The sequence below is a fragment of the Electrophorus electricus genome, chromosome 10, assembly GCF_013358815.1.
Source record: "Electrophorus electricus isolate fEleEle1 chromosome 10, fEleEle1.pri, whole genome shotgun sequence".
In the NCBI taxonomy this organism is placed as follows: domain Eukaryota; kingdom Metazoa; phylum Chordata; class Actinopteri; order Gymnotiformes; family Gymnotidae; genus Electrophorus; species Electrophorus electricus.
Window position 1 is genome coordinate 25,602,586 of NC_049544.1, and position 22,432 is coordinate 25,625,017.

Below are 22,432 nucleotides of genomic sequence, written 5' to 3' on the forward strand. Positions count from 1 at the left end.
CATGCCAAAGTTAGATCACACATCACTGGCTGAGCCCAGGTCTTATTTTGGATGCCTGGGATTGCACTGCAATGACTTGGTTGTTCAGTGGATCTTCGTGGAGAATGGGAATACCTTCCCTGTCTTCTCCCAAACCGATTCTGTTCAGAAATGCTGGTTTCCTGCCCTAATCTTGTATGCAAATTCTGAAATGAGGGACATCCGAAGTTTCCAATGTTGGTCCATTTCTGTAACTCTAACTACCTTCTCTGAAACTCCCACAACTAATTATAGTTGCCTATATGACAAGAATTTCCCTTGTAGGGAATTTCAGCCTTGTAGCTAAAGAAGAAAAAAGGTCTGCTAAATGATAAAAATTTAGTGGGATAACACAAACAAACAAAATGACTTAATAAATAATAATAATAAAAGGAGAAAATAATAAAAGAAGACTCAAGCTATTTCTGGCTCATCTAGTGATCTAGTCTAACTCCTTACTGGATGGAACTAGTTGAATTACCATTGGTCTTAATAGGGAAGATTTTTGTTGTGGTGTTTGCTGATTGAAGACCTTGGGATTTGCAAGTATTTGGCTCATGTTAATTTTATTTTTCTTCAAACTAGATCTTCTTGAGGGATACACCAAGGGAAAAATAATTTTTTAAATAGTTCTTTAGTCTCAATTTCATAACTTATGGTCTTTTGAATATTGTTCACATAGTTTTAAAAAGAAAACTAACCTGACTGCATTATTAATGTCTAAACCACTCATTTCATGTTTAATATGTCTATTTAAAAGATACAGCTCAGTAAAATTTGATTCATGTACCTAGTTTATATAAAAGTAGTAGTATACACAATTATAAACAGTCATCTATAATGACAGTGAATAAAAATGTGATAGAAAAGAAAATGCAAAAACAATGTTTTCCAAAATAATATAAACAATAAATGATACAAAAAAAGAAAAACATATTTCTAATAGGCATGTTTGCATTGGTCAGCTGGGTTTGAACAGGCAGCAATTCTCATCTCGAACTTTATCTGGCACTATGACAATAAAACAATAATTCTAATAACTCGATTATCTCAGTGATATCATAGGAAAATGATTCTACTGTCCTTTAGGGCTAAGGGTGAGGAAGGTGAATTTTCAGAGGATTATTCCAAACAAGAAAGTGGTAAGAGACTTCCATTACTGGTGTGTGAAAAGTTTATCTTCTTTGAAAAAGTAAATACTAGAATGTACACATTGACTCAGTAATTAGGGGTTAGTTTCTGTCACAACAAATGGCCATCAGTTCATGAGAAAGTTTATGAATGAATTAAAGCCTCAGAGTTCCAGTTGTTCAGGGAGCTGCTTGAGTAGCCCTCTGGAAACAAGGTTAGGATTAGGGTTGTTCTTGGGTTATGGTTAGGGTTAAAGGTAGGGTTGTTCTAGGTTTATGGTTAGAATTGGGTTAGGGGTAGGGTAGTTCTAGGATTAGGGTTAGGGCTAGGGTTAAAGGTAGAGTTGTTCTAGGTTTATGGTTAGTATTGGGTTAGGGGTAGGGTTCTAGGATTAGGGTTAGGGCTAGGGTTAAAGGTAGAGTTGTTCTAGGTTTATGGTTAGAATTGGGTTAGGGTTAGGGTTAGGGCTAGAGGTAGGTTTGTTCTAGGGTTAGGGTTAGAATTTGGGTTAGGTGTAGGGTTGTTCTAGGTTTAGGGTTAGGGTTAGGGGTAGCATTGTTCTAGGATTAGGGGTAGGGTTGTTCTAGGTTTAGGGTTAGGATTAGGGTTAGGGGTAGCATTGTTCTAGGATTAGGGTTAGGGGTATGGTTGTTCAATGGAAACAGGGTTAGGTTAGGGTTGTTCTACGGTTAGGGGCATGAGATTTGATGCATGGTGAGCCGTACTTGAGGTTTGAAGTACTCGAGGTACAGATCAGCCTTTGACCATTGCAATTTAAGTGTGGCAACAAACAAGAAACTAACCGATTATTTAAAAAGTACTCTTAAAATAACACTGTTAAAATATCAGTTAAAATAGTATTGTTATAATAGCACTGTTAAAATAACAGTTAAAATAGTAATGTTAGAATAGTTATAATAGTACTGTTAGATAAAATAGACTGCCCACATAGACTGCCCACAACTACTTTTCCTTTCTAAATGAGGGAAAACACATGCTAGTCAGAGAAGCTTCCTCTCTCCTACTGTTCTCCTCCTCCCATCCCTGGGTCGAGCCATGTTCATGTAGCAGTCAGAACATGTTATATGGGACAAATATAATTGTTATAGTTAGGGTTAAATATAATGGTTTTAGTTTTACTTGAATAAAATACACTTGTAACTTGTGTACAGTTTTCAGTAGGGGTTTACTTTTGTACAATGGAATGCTTGCAGCAAGTTTCAAGTTTCAAGTTTGGTTTATTCGTCACATACATAGTCATACACAGTATAACTCGCAGTGAAATGGTTGAGTGAAATGGTTAGTAATGAGACTAAACAGTTTTCTAACGGGGAGTTTACTTAGACTTGAAATCTAACTCAGACTCACACACCAGAAACTCAAGATTTGACTCAGACATGCACACCACAGACTTGAGACTTGATTCGGACTCACATCCCAGAAACTCAGGATTTGAATCAGACTTATACCCCAGAGACTAGAGACTTGTCTTGGACTCTCACAAAGTGACTTTTGAACATCTCTGGCAGCACCTCACAAGCTGGGTGAGGTTATGTAGGAATGTGATTATGGGTAACTCATAATCAAGTGGCCAGAGTCAAAGAGGGCAGAGGACTTACAGTAAGGGCATTGCACAGGGCCTTAGTACTAAATAAATCTCTAACTCACCCTGGACCAGAACTGGGGTTGAGTTACTTCAGGACAAAGATGGAAGCAACTGTGTTTTTTTTCATTCTTACCAAAATTTGGTTCTGAGCATCATTTTGATTGGGTTGATACTGGGATAATGTTACATTTACCAGTGGCTTGTCCCCGCAGGTTGATCCAGGAGGAAAGAGAGAGTGCTGACATGAGGGCTGAGGAAATTGAGAGTCGAGTGAACAGTGTCCTGCTGGATGACACGATGCTCCCTGCATCATCTCTGGGTGGAGGTGGAGGAGGGTCTGGGAGGGGGTTCATCCCTCCGTCTCTCACGTCGTCCACACTGGCCTCACCTTCTCCCCCGAGCTCTGGTCACACAACACCCCGGCTCCCAGCGTCCTCTCCTGCTCGCGAGCCTGATACACAGGTATACAGCAGAGCAAACTAGTGAAGTGCATATGTGATAGATAGATAGATAGATAGATAGATAGATAGATAGATAGATAGACAGACAGACAGACAGACAGACAGACAGAATTAATATTATGGTCATTGCTCAGAACAAGTACAGACAATGACATGCAATAAAATCTGAACAACATTCCAGCTGAGTTACTGCAGTGTAATGTAGTGAAAGGTGTAGAGATTCAAAATTGTAATATGTTTGTCACCATCATGTGGAGTTCACTGTTCCTTAGAAATATTTTGCGTGCCTCATTATGGTCTGGGGTTTAGAGTTAGTGCTGTGCTCAGAGCTGGAGTTTACAGGTCAAGAGCACAGGTAAAAAACAAAGTTTGGAAAAGTATTCAAATTCGCTGTTCTGTTGCCAAACTGATGATTCAAGTTGACAAAATTCAAGTTGTCAGCCAGAGGAGGATGGACCCCCCATTTGAGTCTTGGTTCTTCTCATTGTTGAGTTTCAAGGTTGGACTAATGTTGAATTTCCATTCAGAAGTTTTGTAAAAATTCTAAAGAGTTGCCAAAGGCATTTATCACTGTTATCATATTTTTAATTTTGTTGTTAATTTGTTTTATTTATTTATTTTTATAACTCTTCGTTTCTTGCTTGGTTATGTAGCATTATGAACACCTTATTTATAATTTGATGCTCATTACAATGATGCCATAATTAATTAATAGTTGTTCATTCAGACTTAATTGGAGGCTCTTTGAAGTTTTAAGTTGAGGTGCAATTGAAGTTGACAGTAACTAGCAATTACCTACCCAAGGTCAGAAATGCCGCCAACAATACCACAAGCTTGACAAACAATAGACGGTTTATGAGCTAATCAGTAATCATATGGGGAATAATGTATTGACTGATAGAGATAATCACAAGAAAAAAACAGATGGGATAAATGAGAATGATCATAGAGATTCATAAACATTAATAAACATCTTTAATAACCTACAGGAGTTACAAGTTTAACTGCTAGTGCTACAGTTAGGATATGGTGGATCGAACAGTAGGGATCAAGCTTGTTTGTGTATCACTTTTTCTACACAGTGGCAATTGAAAATGCTTCACATTAGATATAGAAGTATAATAAAGATACATCCAAAGATCTATCACCTTGGGAAGGTCTTCACATGTATTATTTACAAAAATATGTCTAAATACTAATTCTTTGCAAAATAGTAACGCAAGAAATAGTATATAATTTGTGCGTGCGCGAGTGTGTGAGTGTGTGTGTGTGGGTGCTATTAAAAATGTTTTTTAACCTCCAGAATGGTAAAGAGGATGAGAAGGCACTGGACCTTCTAGACTCTGCAGCTCCATCTGGCCCTCGAGCATTGCGATTGGACAGGATGACTCACACTCATCCAGGGGCGGGACTAGATGACCCACGGGATTTCCGGAGGTACAGTTTAAATGCTGATTTTGTTTCTGTCTCCGTTTTTCTTCCATTTCTCTTGATGTAAATATCCTTTGCCTTCTCCCTCTCAGTCTCTCTGTGGACTCAGCAGTGAGCAGCAGTACGGACTCTCTGCATAAGTCCAGCAAAAGGAAAAGTATCAAATCTTCAATTGGCCGTCTGTTTGGGAAAAAAGAGAAGGGCAGGGTGGGAGGAGCTGGACGAGACTCCACCTCAATGGGTGGAGCAGGGCGAGACTCCACCTCATTAGGTGATAACATTCTACTGAGGTTCTTTCTTGAGCTTCTGGTCTTCCTCATGCATGATCATAAGTTTAAGGAATGTTTCATTATTAATCTTCACGCAGCTCGTGTATGAGAGAATTACAACAATCTGAGCTCATCATGTAGATGTATGACAGTTTTGGAATGGAGGCATGAAGTAGACCCACATTTGTCCATATTACCATTACAAAAAGTGCAGCTAGATGGAAAACAAGACCATTCTTCTTTGCCAGCCACACACTGTGTAAATTGCAATGAAGTGTTGCATAAAGCAGTTTATGAACTGTTGTCCAGTTAAAGTTTTTTTAGTAATGTATGAAGGTTTGTGTGCATGTTATGCTTGTATCCAAACAGCATCAGTGCCATCTGATGACCTCCCAGCTGATCCACTAAGTCTCAAACTGGGAACACTGGAGAAGGAGCGTCGCAGCAAGAAGAAGTAAGACTCATACGTTCATCAACTTACATGTTTAGATAACACTCATTCATCCTGCGACACTCAGTGGTTCATCCAACAACACACATTCATTCCACCAACAGTGAAGCAGAAAATTCCCTGTTAGTGCCAGAGTTCCAGGACTTTCCCCAGTGGCTGAACACAGGGATTTCTTTTAGTCTTTTTTTTTTTCTTTCTCACTTTGTCTACTTACATGATTTTTATTGATTTATTTGATAATTGTCTTGATTGTTAGGAAACCAGTCTCCAATAATCTCACCCTCTCTCTGTTTTTCAGACATGACCTGCTCGAGGAAGCATGTCGTCAGGGTCTCCCCTTTGCATCTTGGGATGGTCCCACAGTGGTTACATGGTTGGAGGTGGGAAACGTTCCATTGCTAATCTGTTTTATATGCTTAAATTAAACTGTAGCTGCAGTAGAACTTCAGATCATTCACACTGTAGCTGTGGTAGATCTCCAGATCAATCACACTGTAGCTGGGGTAGATCTCTAGAGCAATCAGACTGTAGCTGTGGTAGATCTCCAAATCACTGACACTGTAGCTGCAGTAGAACTAAAGATCAATCAGACTGGACCTGTGGTAGATCTCCAGATCAATCACACTGTAGCTGTGGTAGAACTCCAGATCAGTCACACTAGCTATGGTAGAACTCCCAAACTATGTATATCTTACATATCCAATTTTTATATTTATATATATATATATATATATATATATATATATATATATATATATATAATGTCCGTAACAACCCATCCAATCCATACATGCAAATAAATCAAACCATAGATGTCCATAAATTAAGTTATGTGTACTTTTTCCCTGTGTCATTTCTCATTATTACACATAATTTATGGACATCTATGGTTTGATTTATTTGCATGTATGGATTGGATGGGTTGTTACCGACATATATATCTCCAACATATACCAAAAGTCATACATGTATACTTCATGTAACATATTGGATTATTGGATATAATATGTGCCCAAAGTGGTTGCTCATGCACTAACACTACATACTCATAAAACAGCAATATAATTATTTGTAGCATATATGTTGTTTTGGATACAGCCTTTAATATAAGAACACATTCTCATTTGAAAAGGCAGACCACCAACCCAATTTTAATCAATCACATTCACTTATTCTTTTTGGGGAAAAAAACTTGTCATTTTGAGGAAGAAATCAACATTGCCTTTGCAGGTGTCATTGTGAATAGCAGACAGTGGTGGGTAGGGCTTTAAAAGACCTCTGACATTGCTGCAAGAAACTGAGCTTTTCCATACTCACAATATGGAGGAAGATTTCCAAGCAGACCGAAACGTCTTTAACAGTTTCCTGCTGACCTTACAGGCCCATTGTGAAATCTGAAAGTTTAAGATGAAATGATGATCATTTTGTTACTTTCTACTGAACTGAAAGTTTTAAAATGAAGCCAAGTCACATAACTGAAAGAGTGAGTGAAAAAGTGACTGAAAGAGTGAGTGAATGAGTGTGTGACTGAAAGAGTGAATGAGTGTGTGACTGAAAGAGTGAATGAAAGACTAAGTGAATGATTGAAAGAGTGAGTGAAAGAGTGTGACTGAAAGAGTGAGGAACTCAAAGAATGTGACTAAGCAGTGATGTTTCCAAGTCCAATTAAATGTTTACTAAATCCAGGAATGTCATTGTTTATGACATTTAAATCCACATGAAAAATCTAAATAATTTGTGAAGGTCAAAAATGCCCACACTATGTTCTCTTTTGATTCTTATCCACAGCAACAACAAAAGCAGTGAATTCAGGCATTAAACTTGAGATGTCTAGTTAAGGCAACTTATCATTATTAATAATATTATTGATCTTATCTTTATTATTATTGATCTTATTATTATTATTATTATTATTATTTATCATTATTATTAATATTCTTATTGCATTTCATAATATTTCCCCCAATTTTACTGCATTTCATGGAAAATCAGATATTTAATGGGAAAAGGCTTATTTCATAGTCTGTGATGTGAATTTCACAGCTGTGAATTTATTAGTGCCCTAATTATGATTTTTTTTAAAAACACGGAAGGCAGATAGATTAACAAGACCATCGTCACATGTGTGAGTTGCAGGCAGCACACACACTGTTACACTGATAAATGTAAGTTGATTTGGATAAGAGTGTCTGCTGAAACTATAAATACACTAAAGCAGAATGGACTTACCTTTACTACATAGGAATGATCTGATCCTGTTTACCTCTTTAAATTCACTTCTTCCTTTGTTGGTGTATGTGTAGCTATGGGTTGGCATGCCTGCATGGTATGTAGCAGCATGTCGCACTAATGTGAAGAGCGGGGCTGTGATGGCTAACCTGTCAGACACTGAGATCCAGAGAGAGATTGGCATCAGTAACCCCCTTCATCGCCTTAAATTACGGCTGGCCATCCAGGAGATGGTTTCTCTCACCAGTCCCTCAGCACCAGCCAGCACTGGCTCTGTACGTGTGACTTCAGACACACACACACTCACTCTGCATTCATACATGTACACATATGCATACTGAAATAGTTTAAACATGTCATGTTTTTTGTCGTTTGCCTTTCGCTGATGATCTCCCAGTCAACCAGTAATATCTGGATGACACATGAAGAAATGCAGTCTCTGGCCGCTGCAACCAAACCTGTGAGTGTATTTGTTTCATTGTGGGTTTACCCACATGTAAAATATTATTTCTTTATGACATTATTGTAAAGCTAGCAAAGCGTTGAGTTTGTTTTATTTTTTCATTAATTTGTTTTATTCAGTTATTTAGGTAGCTTTATGTCCTGGGTAATTTTTTTGTTGTTGTTGTTTTGCGAATAAATGGAGCCTAGTCTTTGAGAGGTGGCAGCCAAGTTCAGACCCTCACAAATAACCAAAACCCTAGTTCAGACCCTCACAAATAACCCAAACCTTACTCAGACCCTCACAAATAACCCTAACCCTAGTCACCCACGGCCAGGAATGCAGTGGGTCTAGCTCCACTCTCTGAGTGGAAAGGATGGTTAGTTCCACTCTCTAAAAGGGAATAAAGGTTAGTTCTGCTCTGACTTCTCCAAGGTGTCTGCCAACTCATGCACACAGAACTTAGCAGCCAGTCTTCTCATTTAGTTGCTCATTGATATTGTATGAGCAGCAGCTCAGAAACTCACACTTACTGACTGAATGCATATGCACAATCTCCCAATCTGACTGGTGTTATTTAATTCTGACTTATGTCCCATTATTACTCAGTTCAGTCAACTCAAATGCATTTCAGCTGTTTTACTGTTCCAGGAATACTGATCCGAGTGCTGCCTGTTATGTGCTTATTTTTATGTGTCTGACTGCTTCTTTTTACAATTTCTTTCAGACAATTTTGTGTTTTATATATGAAAACTGATAGATAAAAATTTTGAATCATTAATTTTTTTTATTTAGTTAGTTTTGACTACTGTACTTGGAATTGCAGAATTTTTGTACTGTTTTAGTTATTAGCCTCTATTTGTTTGCTTTTTATTTTTATTTTTGTTTGATTTCTTTCCTTTTCACTCTCTCTCTCATTCTCTCTGTTGCTTTCACACTCTCTCTCTCTCACTCACTGTACCTCATAGAGGATCAGTATGTAGCTGCCTAACTTGCGTTTCACCACCAGCTCTATATTTCTTCATTAAAAGCTTTAAACCCAGTTCTCTTCACTGATTGATTGTAGTTTTCACTAATGTATTATTCATGACCTCACCCTTAACCCTAACCCTTCCACTCTAACCCAACCTTTCCACCCTAAACATAACCTTAACCCTAACCCTAACCCTTCCAGTCTAACCCAACCTTTCCACCCTAAACTTAAACTTAACCCTAACCTTAACCCTTTCCCTTCCACTCTAACCCTAACCTTTCCACTCTAAGCTTTACCTTAACCCTAACCCTTCCACTAACCCTAACCTTTCCAATGTAAACTTAACCTTAACCCTAACCCTTCCACTCTAATCCTAACCTTTCCACCGTAAACTTAACCTTAACCCTAACCCTTTTACCCTTTTACCCTAATCATTCCACCCTATCCTTAACCCTAAACCTTCTACCGTAACCCTTCAACCCTAACCTTAATCCTTCCACCCTAACCCTACAACCCTAACCCTTCCACTTTTCCATGGTCATTCTCTTTTCTCCCTGCCCAGATAGTAATCTTTATTGCTAATATTAACCATAATCCTACCACCTTATCCCTTCTCCCTAGCCCTGACTCTCTCTCTACCCTTGACACCTTAACCCCTTGTCTTTGTGGTTTTACTCTCCCTGTATCCTCTGCAGGAGCAGAAAGAGATCAGCTGGGATCAGGTGGGTCTCCTCACAAAAAAAACCAAAAAACAACTACAATTCAAGTGTTTAGTTAAGTACATGAATGTTTGTATGTGTGTGTGTGTGTCTTAATTTTTGTGTATATGTTTGTGTCATGTGTTTGTATATGCTTGGGTATCTGCATGTGTATCACCCCGATTTGTGTGTGTGTGTGTGCACGTGAGCATATTGTTTGTGAGTGTATTTGTATGCATGTATGTATTTTTGTTTGTGCATGGTTTGTGTACATGTATGTGTGAATACGTGTGCCTATGTCTATCTGTTTGCACACGTCTGTGTGTGTGCTTGTAGATCCTAGCATACGGGGACATGAATCATGAGTGGCTAGGGAATGAATGGCTGCCAAGTCTTGGACTCCCCCAATATCGCAGTTACTTCATGGAATCACTGGTGGATGCACGCATGCTTGACCATCTTACAAAGAAGGAGCTACGGGGACAACTTAAAATGGTGGACAGCTTTCACAGGTCTGGTCTACAATAACAACCCCACTAGTTTTCCACACTGACATTTTAAGATGAAACTGCATGTAATTATCTGTAAATTTGTATGTGTACTGCCTGGGAATGGGCCCTGGGAATGGGCCTTGGGCATCTGGTGCTATTAGAACCTTGCTGTACCTGCTCTACCAGGTGAGCCACAGTAATACTGGAGTCACAGCACTGAAGCTACAGCAGTACTGGAGTCACAGTAGTACTGGAGTCACAGCTCTGGAGTCACAGCAGTAATGGAGACACAGGGGACACAATGAGGCTTTTACAAAAGCTTTTGTTATTGAAAAGTCTAATCTCTATCCTCTTTCTTTCTCTCATTCACTGTCCCATCTCTCTTGCCGTCTCTCATTTTTGGTTATATTTATCTCATTCTTACGCAGGGTCAGTTTGCATTATGGCATTATGTGTCTGAAGCGTTTGAACTATGACAGAAAAGAGTTGGAGAGACGAAGAGAGGAGAGTCAAAATGAAAACCAAGGTAGGAACCCACCAGTTACTGCACTATACATTATGTAAGAGTAGTCTATGAAAAATGACACTACAGCACTGCACACTACACTCTTCTGTCTAATACATACACCATTATACTGTAGCATGTACCCTGATGAGGAACTACACACTGTATATGTTAAACTGGATTATAGTAATTCATATTAAAGTACTCTTCTTTATGCCATATTGGTCTATCTTGTTACAGTACTCCATATTGCATTATTCTGCTTTAGAATGCAATATATTGCATTACAGTACTTAACAACACAGTACTTTACAAGTTACCATACTCTTCATTACATTATAGTGCTGTATATTTTATTTAAAATAATTCCATATTACACTAAGGAATTGTACAGTCCTCTACATTACATTACATTACACTATTATATGTGACAGCACTTCACACTGGACCTCATACAAGAACCACTGGTACATATTCAGTCTTGGATTGTTTGTGCTAGTAGTTTGAGGCCTTGCTGTTTTCACAGGTTTCTAAATATTCAGAATTGTGTCTAGGCAAAAAACAAAATGTATGAGTGGTTCAGATCTCCAAATCACATGCATATGCTCCTTAAAGGATGGCTTTTCATTCTCTAATAGATTGTTTCTATTTTATAGAGATTATCTATGAGAATTTTGACTTTGATATATATACAATATAATAATATAATATATACAAATAATACTTTTTGTATACTCATGTTGATGCCACAGCAGTAGATTTGCCGTGGCAATTTAAGTCATCATCAGATGTGCTATGGTCTGACACGCTAAGATCATACAATTGACCATGCTGCCAAATTAGCTTTGAAACAAAACTAACTGACATTCATTTAAAAGTTATTTAACAGTCTATGATGTTAATATTGACAGCTGCTATCCAGGGGAATATCCTCTGGTATAACACCTAACAGTGTAACATCATTTGTTATGATAAATATTCTCACATCAGTACACCATATGATACCCTCCTACTGAACACTAATTCTCCTGTTTAATCATAACCCAAACCCTCCTGTTGTAGTCATGTACTACCATATGTTGAAAGATGTGCTTTTAATCTGATTTCATACCAAACCAAGGAGAGAGGGAGGGAGTGGAGTGTCAAGGATAGGGCACCACTAAGCTAGGCTATATGTCCCCATATGTCCCCATGTCTTCTTTATGTCTGTGATGGTAGGGACCCGTTGTGACAGTGCTAACAACACATGCAACTTTTGTTTCCCATTTCTTGGCTTTAAAAGCTTTTAATTCCACTACTCTTGTAATAGTGATGCAGTAGTGATGTAATATTGATGTATTTTCATTTACTGATCTCAGACCCTTAGTTTTCATTATTATGAATGATGCCTCTGAACAAATAGGACATCAAATATGCTAATTCACAGTTCACATACCCTAACTCTAACCCTAACCATGCACTCTGGTTCAAACAGAGCTGTTTGCTTGGGACATTTACTATGAGCTCTTGCTGGATCTGATGTGGCACAGTCATATTAATAACTTTCCAATGAAAGTACAGTCAATTTTAGATTACTGTTACTCAGGGAGGCCCTCTGGTGGCGAGAAGATCTCTTCAAGTGGACACAGGTGGATATCCACATGTTGTCTCTGTCATTGAACCATTTGACTACTACCACAACAGTCTCCCCTTCAGGAAACAAGGGGAAGGATGGAGGCCTAGCTAGAACTGAGCTGTGGTAAGACAGTGGGAATGTGTGCCAAGAAGTTATGTAAATACTCACCCAAGGGAGGCAAATTACACCATTGATCTGGCCATTCACTGAAAAGATGTTCAGGAAAAGACAGAGAATCTGGTTCAGTCACTTGACATTTGATGCAGAAAGGGCAGCGATAGCTGGCAGGGGATCTTGGATTGGGTGAGTACTGAGATCACACAGCACCATATGTCAGGGTAGAGACTGAGCCAAAAGTAGCAGGATGAGAGGAGCTGCTGAGGTCCTGCGATCCCTTCCTTAGGTGGCCCATGTGATGAGCAAATCCCAGGATCCCAGGGACATAGACCCTCTGTGTGTGGCCATCACCTTTATCCCTGCCTACAGTGTTTGAGAGCTTGTCAGTATCCCCTAGGATGGAACCTACCAGGCAGGTGGCTGAAATGATGGTTGTTGAAACAGGCTCCCTAGGTTCTGACTCGTGGATATGGGAGAATCAGCTTTAGCGTCATTAGAGCCATGCAAATAGGAAATGATGGACCAGAACCTAGTGAAGAAAAGAGCTCACTGAGCTGGCGAGGAGTGAGGGGCAGATATACACTACATTGCAGTGGTATGTGTGTAGACATCAAAGGGTTCATAGTACCTTCAGATTTCAATAAAATCTAATTGAATCACTTATTGTCGTGTCACTTCAGTACTGGTGTGAAAGTGAGTGAAAAGTGTGTGTGCATAGTCCTCCACAATATGTAAGTACACAATATGTGCACATTAAATACAGAATATATGTAGGCATAGAATTAGGCAATTCACACTGGTGGTCTTTGGAACAGGGAGAATGATAGACAACAAGCGCACTTGAACAAATAAGATCGGAAAAGTTGAAAATGTCCACAAACTCCTGATGTCTGATCTGCACAGGCTGTAAGGACACTTCTGGGAAGGCTGTCAGGGCCAGTGGCCTTGCATGTGTTAGCAAAGTTAAAAGATCTGTGCACATCAGCCACAGAGATGGAGATGGAGCTGGCTGATTTAAAAGCAGTGGTGTGTGTATTCTGAACTGTGTAAAGTACACAGTTGAGCCATAGTTTCAGATCAGGGTAAATTCTTATTGTATTTGTAGGCACAACATCCTCTGTGCACAATGGCTTGGTCCAGAACCTCCAGTAACATCAAAGTCTTTGTGATACATATTATACAGCAGTCTCTTGTCTCATGCTGGAGGGAGATCAATGCCCTACATTTGCTGAGTTTGTTGTCCATGGACTGTGGATTTGTCAGTGGTATGGTGTGGAGCCTGACCTAGTCTCTCCTGCCCCTTTTCTGGCGACTATGGAGGCTTCTTGGGTGGTTGACCCAGATGGGGCCATTGTTTTTGTGTTTGCAAACAATTGATCCACATTGAGAAACTTGAAGTCCAATTTATGGTCAGTGATCATTGATCTGATTTCTAGAAGTCTAGAAAGATGAAGGTACTGGCAACATTTAGTGCAAAAAGAGTAACTGCTCCTATATTGACTACCTAAATTAGTACTTATTATAGAGTATTGTTTATTACACTGATGTTGTCTAACAAACTCTAGTACTTATTGTTTTTTTACACTTATCATTGAGAAAGACCTTTATGTATTTTGTACTTCTAAGCATCAGCAGTGATCCCTGTATTTCTACAGTATTCTAGGTCATTGGTATATTGGACTCTATAACATTGTACAGGCTAGGATGTATTCTATGAGTAAATGACAATAAGATCTGTGGATAAGAGCATCTGCTAAATGCCGTAAATGTAAATGTAACGTAAATGTAACGTATAGACACAATTAACAAAAATCTCACAATAGAGCAGCCATACTAGGCACCATTATGTTGGATTTTATGATGTCTCCAATAGTTGACATCATTTCCAGTTGATGACACTGTAGTTGCATTTTGAAGGGGTTTATTTCTTGGAAAAGTATGCAACCAGGTGCAGCTTATCAGGTTCTCCCTACCACTGTGAAAGCACAGCCTCCATTCACACTTAGGAGGTATCCAGCGATAAAGGGCTTCTCTGGGTCACACTGAGACACAGCAGGAGCTGTGGTAAACCATCATTTGAGGTTGGTGAACTCCTAGGATTAGGTTTTCTCAAAGTCCTGGGTCATGGCCACTTCCACTCTGCTCCTGTGTGTGTCTGTGTGTGTGTGTGTGTGTGTGTGTGTGTGCATGCGTGTGTGCATGCATGTGTGTTTATTTTTACCCTCTTTTTCGCTTTCCTGCCCCCTCTCCATGTAGACGTGATGGTGTGGTCTAATGAGAGGGTGATGCTGTGGGTCCAGTCGATCGGACTGAAGGAGTTTGCTGATAATCTCAGAGAGAGTGGAGTCCATGGAGCTTTGCTGGCACTTGATGACACTTTTGACTACACAGACTTAGCACTCTTATTACAGGTCCCCAATCAGAACACACAGGTAGCCCACAGAGCCGTTTGTTCATCAGTAATCCTAACCTTAATAACCCTAAAGCATAAAGGTGACTCTGACTGTCACTCTACCACAGGCACGACAACAGCTGGAGAAAGAGTTTAGCACTCTTATCTCTATGGCAACCGAGAGACGACTGGATGAGGTACAAATGTAGACAGTGACACTACAAATATCTCAGTTTTATACAGACATTGTGACTGAGTGTGTGTGTGCACGTGCATTCATGAGTTTGTGTGTGTGTGTGTGTGTGCGTGTGTGTTCATTCCAGGAGGCCAGTAAGACATTTACTCGGTCTCCGTCATGGAGGAGAATGTTCCGGGAGGCATCGGATCCCTCAGAAACTCTACCTGCCAACATCCGAGCATCGGCGCTAGCCACGCCCCCGCTTACTCTCCGGAAAGTTCAAAGTGAAGGTTTCTCCTTTTAAATTGTTTCTCCTGACCTTTTTGTCCATTTTGTTGTTGTCATTTATTTGTTTATTTTCAGTGCAAGTTTATTATTATTATCATAATTGTTGTTATTATTATTAGTAGTAGTTTTAGTAGGAATATTAGTATTATTATTTGAATTTCATTTGATAGAATGTCTGTTGTAGACATAGCTCCTTTAATGTTATTTTTTTATTTAGCCCAATGTTCCAGCACTGTACAGGTTGTGAAAGCTGTGAATATAATTGGTACAACTTTGCACATATGGACAAAATTGTCAATAATAATACATTCTAATAATACTTACTAATACACTTATTGACTGTAGTAATAATTAGAAGGAGAAAAAGAAGTGTAAAAACTAGTTGTACATTTTTGTATTCATAGTAGTATTTAGTATGTTTTTATGACTGCATTGTATTAAAGTTTACATTAGAAATTTTAGGTAAATTATTTATTGCAGTAGAGTGCTGTCAGTCATCTCAGACGCTGGATAACTGGGTCTTTTTAGGCTAGGATTGTATTCAGAATTGATAACTGCTGACTGTATTTAGGGTTTTGTTGTGTTTGTCACTGATGAATACTGACTGTTGTTAAAACTTTTATATAACCACCACTGTCCCTATAGGGTCAAATGCAGGCGCTGATATGGGTGGCAGTAAATGATTTGGCAATGTGTACTAATCCTTGAAACTTCAGAAAAAGTTCATGGTATTAATTTTAGAAGACATGTAATGTGGGTTTTTTAAATAGTTTTATGACATGAAACTTGATTTGAAAGATTACTTTGTTGTCAATAAATAGCACTGGATAGTGGAATAACCTGTATAGCTAACCCTAACTCTAACCCTAACCTAACCCTAACCCTAACCCTAACCCTAACTCTAACCTAACCTAACCCTAACCCTAACCTTAACCTTAACCCTAACCCTAACTTAACCTAACCCTAACTCTAACCTAACTGTAACTCTAACCTAACCTAACCTAACTGTAACTCTAACCTAATCCTAACCCTAACCCTAACTTAACCCTAACTCTAACCTAACCTAACTGTAACTCTAACCTAACCTAACCTAACCCTAACTCTAACCTAACCTAACTGTAACTCTAACCTATCCTAACCCTAACCCTAAAAGACAGTGATTGTTCTCAACTTACCATGATTCATTAGAGCAGCTTGTATATGCCTCTGAGCCTGACAGAAACTAAAACTAGCTTACCAATCCAACAAACAAACCGTCTTCCCAGGATAAAGAAAACAAATACTAAATTATGACAAAAATGCAAAAATGTTGTGGAGTTCATATTTTCATTAATATTGTAACAACAAAAAGATAATGATAAGATTAAGTATGTATTCATACCATGTAAATCTCAAATATTTTTTAAGAACAAAAATGTAAACAATACTTAATCTAAACATGTTACATTATGGTAGTTTTGAATGCAATTATTTATTTTGAGGAAAAAAAATTACTCAGACTCTTCCTGGGAATTTAAATGTCAATGCCCCCAGCTATATTAACAATCAGGAAAACTCCTATAGGAGGAGATCCTTCCTTACAGTTATTTTGCATGCACACATATGTTAAGCACATGGATGTGTTTGGAAGGAGGGGCTTTGGAGAAAGTTTTTTAATGGAGGGTCTGAAATTGAAGGGTGTGAGTGAATTCCTTAACTAGATAATTCTGGTAAGAAAGATCTAGAACGTATGTAGGAAATTATACACTTTGTATGGAAAAATGCTTTAAAACTATAGCTGTATGTTTTGGGCATTTTTCAGAGTCAAAGCAAATTTGAAAATACTAATTAAAGTTGCATTTAAACTGTATTTCTCATATGTGTGCATTACTTAAGTACATAATCAGTTCAGAGGCAAAATGTATTTTCATTGTCTTAACTAATATTTTAAAATGGAATAAACAAGTCCCCAGTATCAGTGAGGTATTCCTGTCAATCAAATGATGTGGGTGGGAGTTTTTGTTGGGGCATAGTATTTTGTTCATAAAATCCATGTTTGTCCAATCTTCTGCTAAAGGTTCACTTGAAACTTGAAAACAGTGTACAATTTTAACAACTAATAAATCATGCATAATATAAGCCTCTGTAGTATTGCAGGGTAATAGGACTCTGTAGTGTTGTGGAGTAATAAGACTCTGTAGTTGTTGTGGGGTAATAAGCTTCTATAGTGTAGCAGGGTAATAAGCCTTTATAGTGTTTCAGGGTAATTAGCCTATATATTGTTGCGGTGGTCGGTTAGCCATAGCAGCAGGGACTGAGAGTGTAGAACCACTTTTATTTTCTAGGACTGAGGAAAACCAACATTGGTGGCTGTCCCCTGATTGGCAGTTACTCTGGTGGCTGTCCCTGATGGCAGTTTATTCTGGTGCCTGTCCCTGATTGGCAGTTACTCTTATGCCTGTCCTTGTTTGGCAGTTACTCTGGTGGCTGTCCCTGATTGGGAGTTACTCTCGTGGCTGTCCCTGATTGGCAGTTATTCTGGTGGCTGTCTGTGGTTGGTTACTCTGGTGGATGTCCCTGATTGGCCATCTCTGATTGGATGTTATTCTGGTAGATGTCTGTGATCTGTGACTATAAAGTTGATAGCAGTAAATCTCACCTTTGCCTTGCACCTAAATCTGTGGAAACTGAGCGGTGAACAAGCGAAGTTTTCTAGAGGCAAAATATGCTTTTATATTTCAATCGTGTGTAATTTACACTTTGGGAAGTTTCTGGATATTTCATGCACGTGAAGAAACAGAATGGCTTGGATTGCATACTCGCCACTCCTCAAAATGGGCACTTCTTGCTAACCCTAACTGAACGCTAACCCTAACACCTACCTTAGCCTTAAACTTAATCTTGGACCTATTTCTATAAATCAGGGTTGATTTACAGCCTGCATTGGGGAGCAGATGAGCAGAACGGACCTGAAACATGATGGAGAACAAGGGAATGTGAGCAGGAGAGAGAGGTGGACTGGCCTGTTGACAGCTAGTGTGTTAAAATAAACCTGTGCAAACTGAAGCAGAAATGTGTGTGTGTGTGTGTGTGTGTGGTTTGTTGTCTGTGTGCTGACCTATGCTGAGTGAAGGTCCAGATCTGTTTGAAGGTGCATGAATGTGAATGTAATTAACGCAATGGTAATTAATGTGACCAACTGTTGCAATTGTATTTAATGTGATGGTAAGGAATGTGATGGTATTTTTAAACAGTGTTCCCGTATTGTTTATACACTACAACTGGAAGTTGGATCCAGTTACCTGTAACTAATGTACATGAACACAGCACTATGCTAAGTGGTGGTATATCTTTTTAAAGTTTGTGTGCGAATTATACAATATTCCCTAAATACGCAATTTACTTACATCTGGCAGACATCGGTTTGTGATAATGTTCAGTTTGCAATCAATCTTTATTGAAGGCCTGTATACAGTACTGCTGTGTTTGGAAAGCAGTGTAGAGAAATATTGATGAAGTTTTGTTGATTTTGGAGGCACACGCCTGGTAGGTGTACTGTGTTGCTAAGTATTCCACTGTGTACTTAGTGACACAGTGTAAACTATACTAGAGTATACTATAATAGAGTAAACTCTACTAAACTATAGTTGAGTATATTATACTAAACTAGAGTATACTATACTAGAATATATTATACAAGAGTATACTATACTAAACTAGAGTATACTATACTAAACTATACTAGCGTATACTGCACTAAACTATACTAGAATATACTGTACTAGAGTAAACAATACTAACACACTAGAGTATACTATACTAAACTATAGTACAGTATACTCTACTAAACTATGCTAGTGTAAACTATACTAGAGTATACTTTACTCAAGTATAGTTTACTCTAGTATACTATACTAGAGTAAACTATACTACAGATCATGTTTGATCCCATGACCTAAAGGTCCTGCAGAGCAGGCCATCTGACATCAGGACAGAAAGAAGTAGGGCTTGTTGTGGCATCAGGACAGGACACAGGGCTTGTTATCACACACCAGCCATTCTAACTCTAATCCTCACCCTGTACACTGGCCCATCATGCCCCGCAGTACTGGACTGGTCACTGTTAGTGGATGTAGTGAAATCCTAGGTGCAGATGTTGAAGTTCAGCTTTACATTCTATTTTTACTAGTGGCCCATTCACAACCGTTTTTTAATACTGGTATTAACTCTGTTTAATGTGACAGAAAATTGATATTTTTTAAACTTTAAGAAAAAAGCATAAAGCAAAACAACCACAAAAAGATAAATAAACAGGACATATAAAGAGAATAGATAAAATCCTTTTTTTCAAATTTGTTCACATTTACATATAAACAGTAAAATGTACTTTATATTTGCATGATGACAGTATTATTCCTTTGATGAAAATATCTTTATATTTAAAGTGAAAAATAAAACACATGTTCCTTAGGCTACACACTTCACAGAGTTGAGATTGGCTGTTACTCTAGTGTCTGTCCCTGAATGGCTCTTGCCGCTACAGGGAGAGTGGTAGCTCAATGGTTAAGGTACATGACTAGTAACCAGAAGGTTTCCACTTCAAGTCCCACCACTGCCAGGTTACCGCTGTTTGGACCCTGAGCAAGACCCTTAATTATTCAAGTTGTATTCAGACATAATTGTAAGTCACTTTGGATAAAAGTATCAGCTAAAAACTGTAAATGTAAACTTCAGCTTGTTTAACCAGACTGAACCCCTCCCATCCTATGGAGCACCTCCCACTTAAGTTCCAAATAGACTGTAAGCTGCTATCTTTGTTTTAATTATCTTTCTAAAAAAAAATCCGTGTTCCTTTTGCACATGCCTATGAGCACAGCATAACATGTTTATAAGAACATTAACTATAAGAAAATTAACATTACTTGTTTATAAGAATGTTAACTGCTGACCCGACCAGGTCCCTGCATTCTTCTGCACAAAGCCTGCCAGTCACTTCATGCAAGTTTGTAAACACAATGTCACTAATATCATGCTTATGACAGCCTCAAGCTTTCCCAGTATGTCAAGGATCACTTCCCTGCTTAACAACAGGAAATCTATTTCGACAGCAGTGTCCTGGACTAGGTTGGTGAGTATTAAAATGTTGCTAGTTGATTCCTTTTTATGAGCCATGGTCCCAAAGTTCCATTATCGCCAAAGTTTAACTCTGTCACATCCTCCCAAAACTATGACCAAAAATCGTTCCTGATGTCCCCCCATGTTGTTTGATTGACTGGATTGCCAGTATCCCACCCACGTTGTTTGATTGACAGGAGTGCCTTGCATGAAAACATGATTGTAAACAGGATGGCAATAGCATTTTCATCTTGGCAGAGATGGAGTGTGCTGGTGAGGAAATACAGTTCCAAATGGGAAATTGTTATTACATTTTTAATGTCACAATTATACTACTAAGGCAATGAAATTAGATGTCAAAGGGACATTGTTTTTTTCATTTTAAATCTGGCAGCTGTTGTACACATATATGTGTTGCATTTGAATTTGAACCATGTCTTAGATAATGAACACTTTCATGAGAAATGCAATTGCAAATACACCATTAGAATTTTCAAATAAGCATTTGAGTTTGAAAACAAAATCTTGACTGTCCTGCCTTAATAAGCATGAGTTGTCTGCAAATAACTAACTAGGTTTAGGGTGTCAAACCAGGGTTTAGGATGATGGTTAGCTGTCAAACTGAGTGTCAGTAAATTCAGAACAGCAGAATTTTCAAACAAATTGAATTCATAATAGCAAAACAATTATTTTATGTTTATTTAGGAGTAGAAAGTTTCACATAATCTGTCTGCCTTTGTCTCAGTGAGCCCAACATGCAGAGGACGAGGACTGGCGTCAGTGAGGACATACTCCTGCTAAACTACACCACCCACAATGCATCTCCCTTTAATACCTTAAAGATGGGAGTAGAGAGTATGAAGATCAACGAACAAGCAAGATTCTAGAGAAGAAATTAAGTAAACTATTTAACAACAAAAGAAGAAAAAAAGTATGGTTATCCTCTCATTACTATATCTAAACCCTGAGCTAAGTCTCTTTTGAAGATCTGCAAGGCACCTAAATTTGTCCAAGTTTACAGTGGACATGAGGCAGGCTGATTCTGTCTTGGGACTCCATAAACCATATAAAGTTGATAGCAGTAAATCTCACCTTTGCCTTGGACCTAAATCTGTGGAAACTGAGCATGAACAAAGTTAAGTTGTCTAGAGGCATAATGGAGGCAATGCATTTTGCTTTTATATTTTCATTGTGTGTAATTTACACTTTGGGAAATTTCTGGATATTTCATGCACATCAAGAAACAGAATGGCTTGGATTGTGTACTTGCCACTCCTCAAAATGGGCACTTCTTGCTAACCTAACTGAACCCTAACCTAACCCCTACCTTAGCCTTAACGTAATCTTGGACCTATTTCTATAAATCAGGGTTGCCCTGAGGCTAACCTACAGCCTGCACTGGGGAGCAGATGAGCAGAACAGACTGAAAACATGACGGAGAACAAGGGAATGTGAGCAGGAGAGAGAGGTGGACTGGCCTGTTGACAGCTAGTGTGTTAAAATAAACCTGTACAAACTGAAGAAGAAATGTGTGTGTGTGTGTGTGTGTGTGTGTGTGTGTGTGTGTGTGTGTGTCTGTTGTCTATGCGCTGACCTATGCTGAGTGAAAGTTCAGATCTGTTTGAAGGTGCATGAATGTGTATGTAATTAATGCAATGGTAATTAATGTAATGGTAATGAATGTGACCAACTAATGAAATTGTATTTAATGTGATTGTAATGAATGTGATGGTAATTTATTGTGGGTAGTACTGAATGCGATGGTAATGAATGTGTTGGTAATGAATGTGATTGTATTTTTAGACACATTACAGTTTTCCCCAATTGGTTACACACTACAACTGGAAGTTGGGACACAGTTACCTGTAACTAATGAACACAGCACTCTGCTAACTGGTGGCATATTTTTTGAAAGTATATGTGCAAATAATACAATATTCCCCAAGTACACAATTTAGTTACATCTGCAGACATCTATTTGTGATAATGTTCAATTTGCAATCAAATCTTTATTGAAGGCTGTATACAGTACTGCTGTGTTTG

At 38.5% G+C, this 22,432-nt stretch overlaps 1 protein-coding gene across 3 annotated transcripts in view; it reads left to right on the forward strand.

Moving 5' to 3' along the window:
• Positions 1–22,432, forward strand: part of LOC113589171 (liprin-alpha-3-like) — a 54,443-nt gene that overhangs the window by 29,241 nt on the left and 2,770 nt on the right. Inside the window, exons 18-31 of one of the 3 annotated variants that reach the window (XM_027028680.2) lie at positions 2,968–3,217; positions 4,520–4,653; positions 4,740–4,918; positions 5,286–5,370; positions 5,666–5,747; positions 7,671–7,871; positions 7,994–8,056; positions 9,707–9,733; positions 10,046–10,221; positions 10,629–10,726; positions 14,694–14,869; positions 14,958–15,026; positions 15,153–15,297; positions 21,135–21,817. In XM_027028680.2, the coding sequence (XP_026884481.2) occupies positions 2,968–3,217; positions 4,520–4,653; positions 4,740–4,918; positions 5,286–5,370; positions 5,666–5,747; positions 7,671–7,871; positions 7,994–8,056; positions 9,707–9,733; positions 10,046–10,221; positions 10,629–10,726; positions 14,694–14,869; positions 14,958–15,026; positions 15,153–15,297; positions 21,135–21,190 (1,741 nt within the window). In that variant the 3' untranslated portion in view covers positions 21,191–21,817. Of the gene's footprint in view, positions 1–2,967; positions 3,218–4,519; positions 4,654–4,739; positions 4,919–5,285; positions 5,371–5,665; positions 5,748–7,670; positions 7,872–7,993; positions 8,057–9,706; positions 9,734–10,045; positions 10,222–10,628; positions 10,727–14,693; positions 14,870–14,957; positions 15,027–15,152; positions 15,298–21,134; positions 21,818–22,432 lie in introns of those variants that run through there. The other 2 variants (XM_027028683.2, XM_027028682.2) reach the window with 2 other exon arrangements.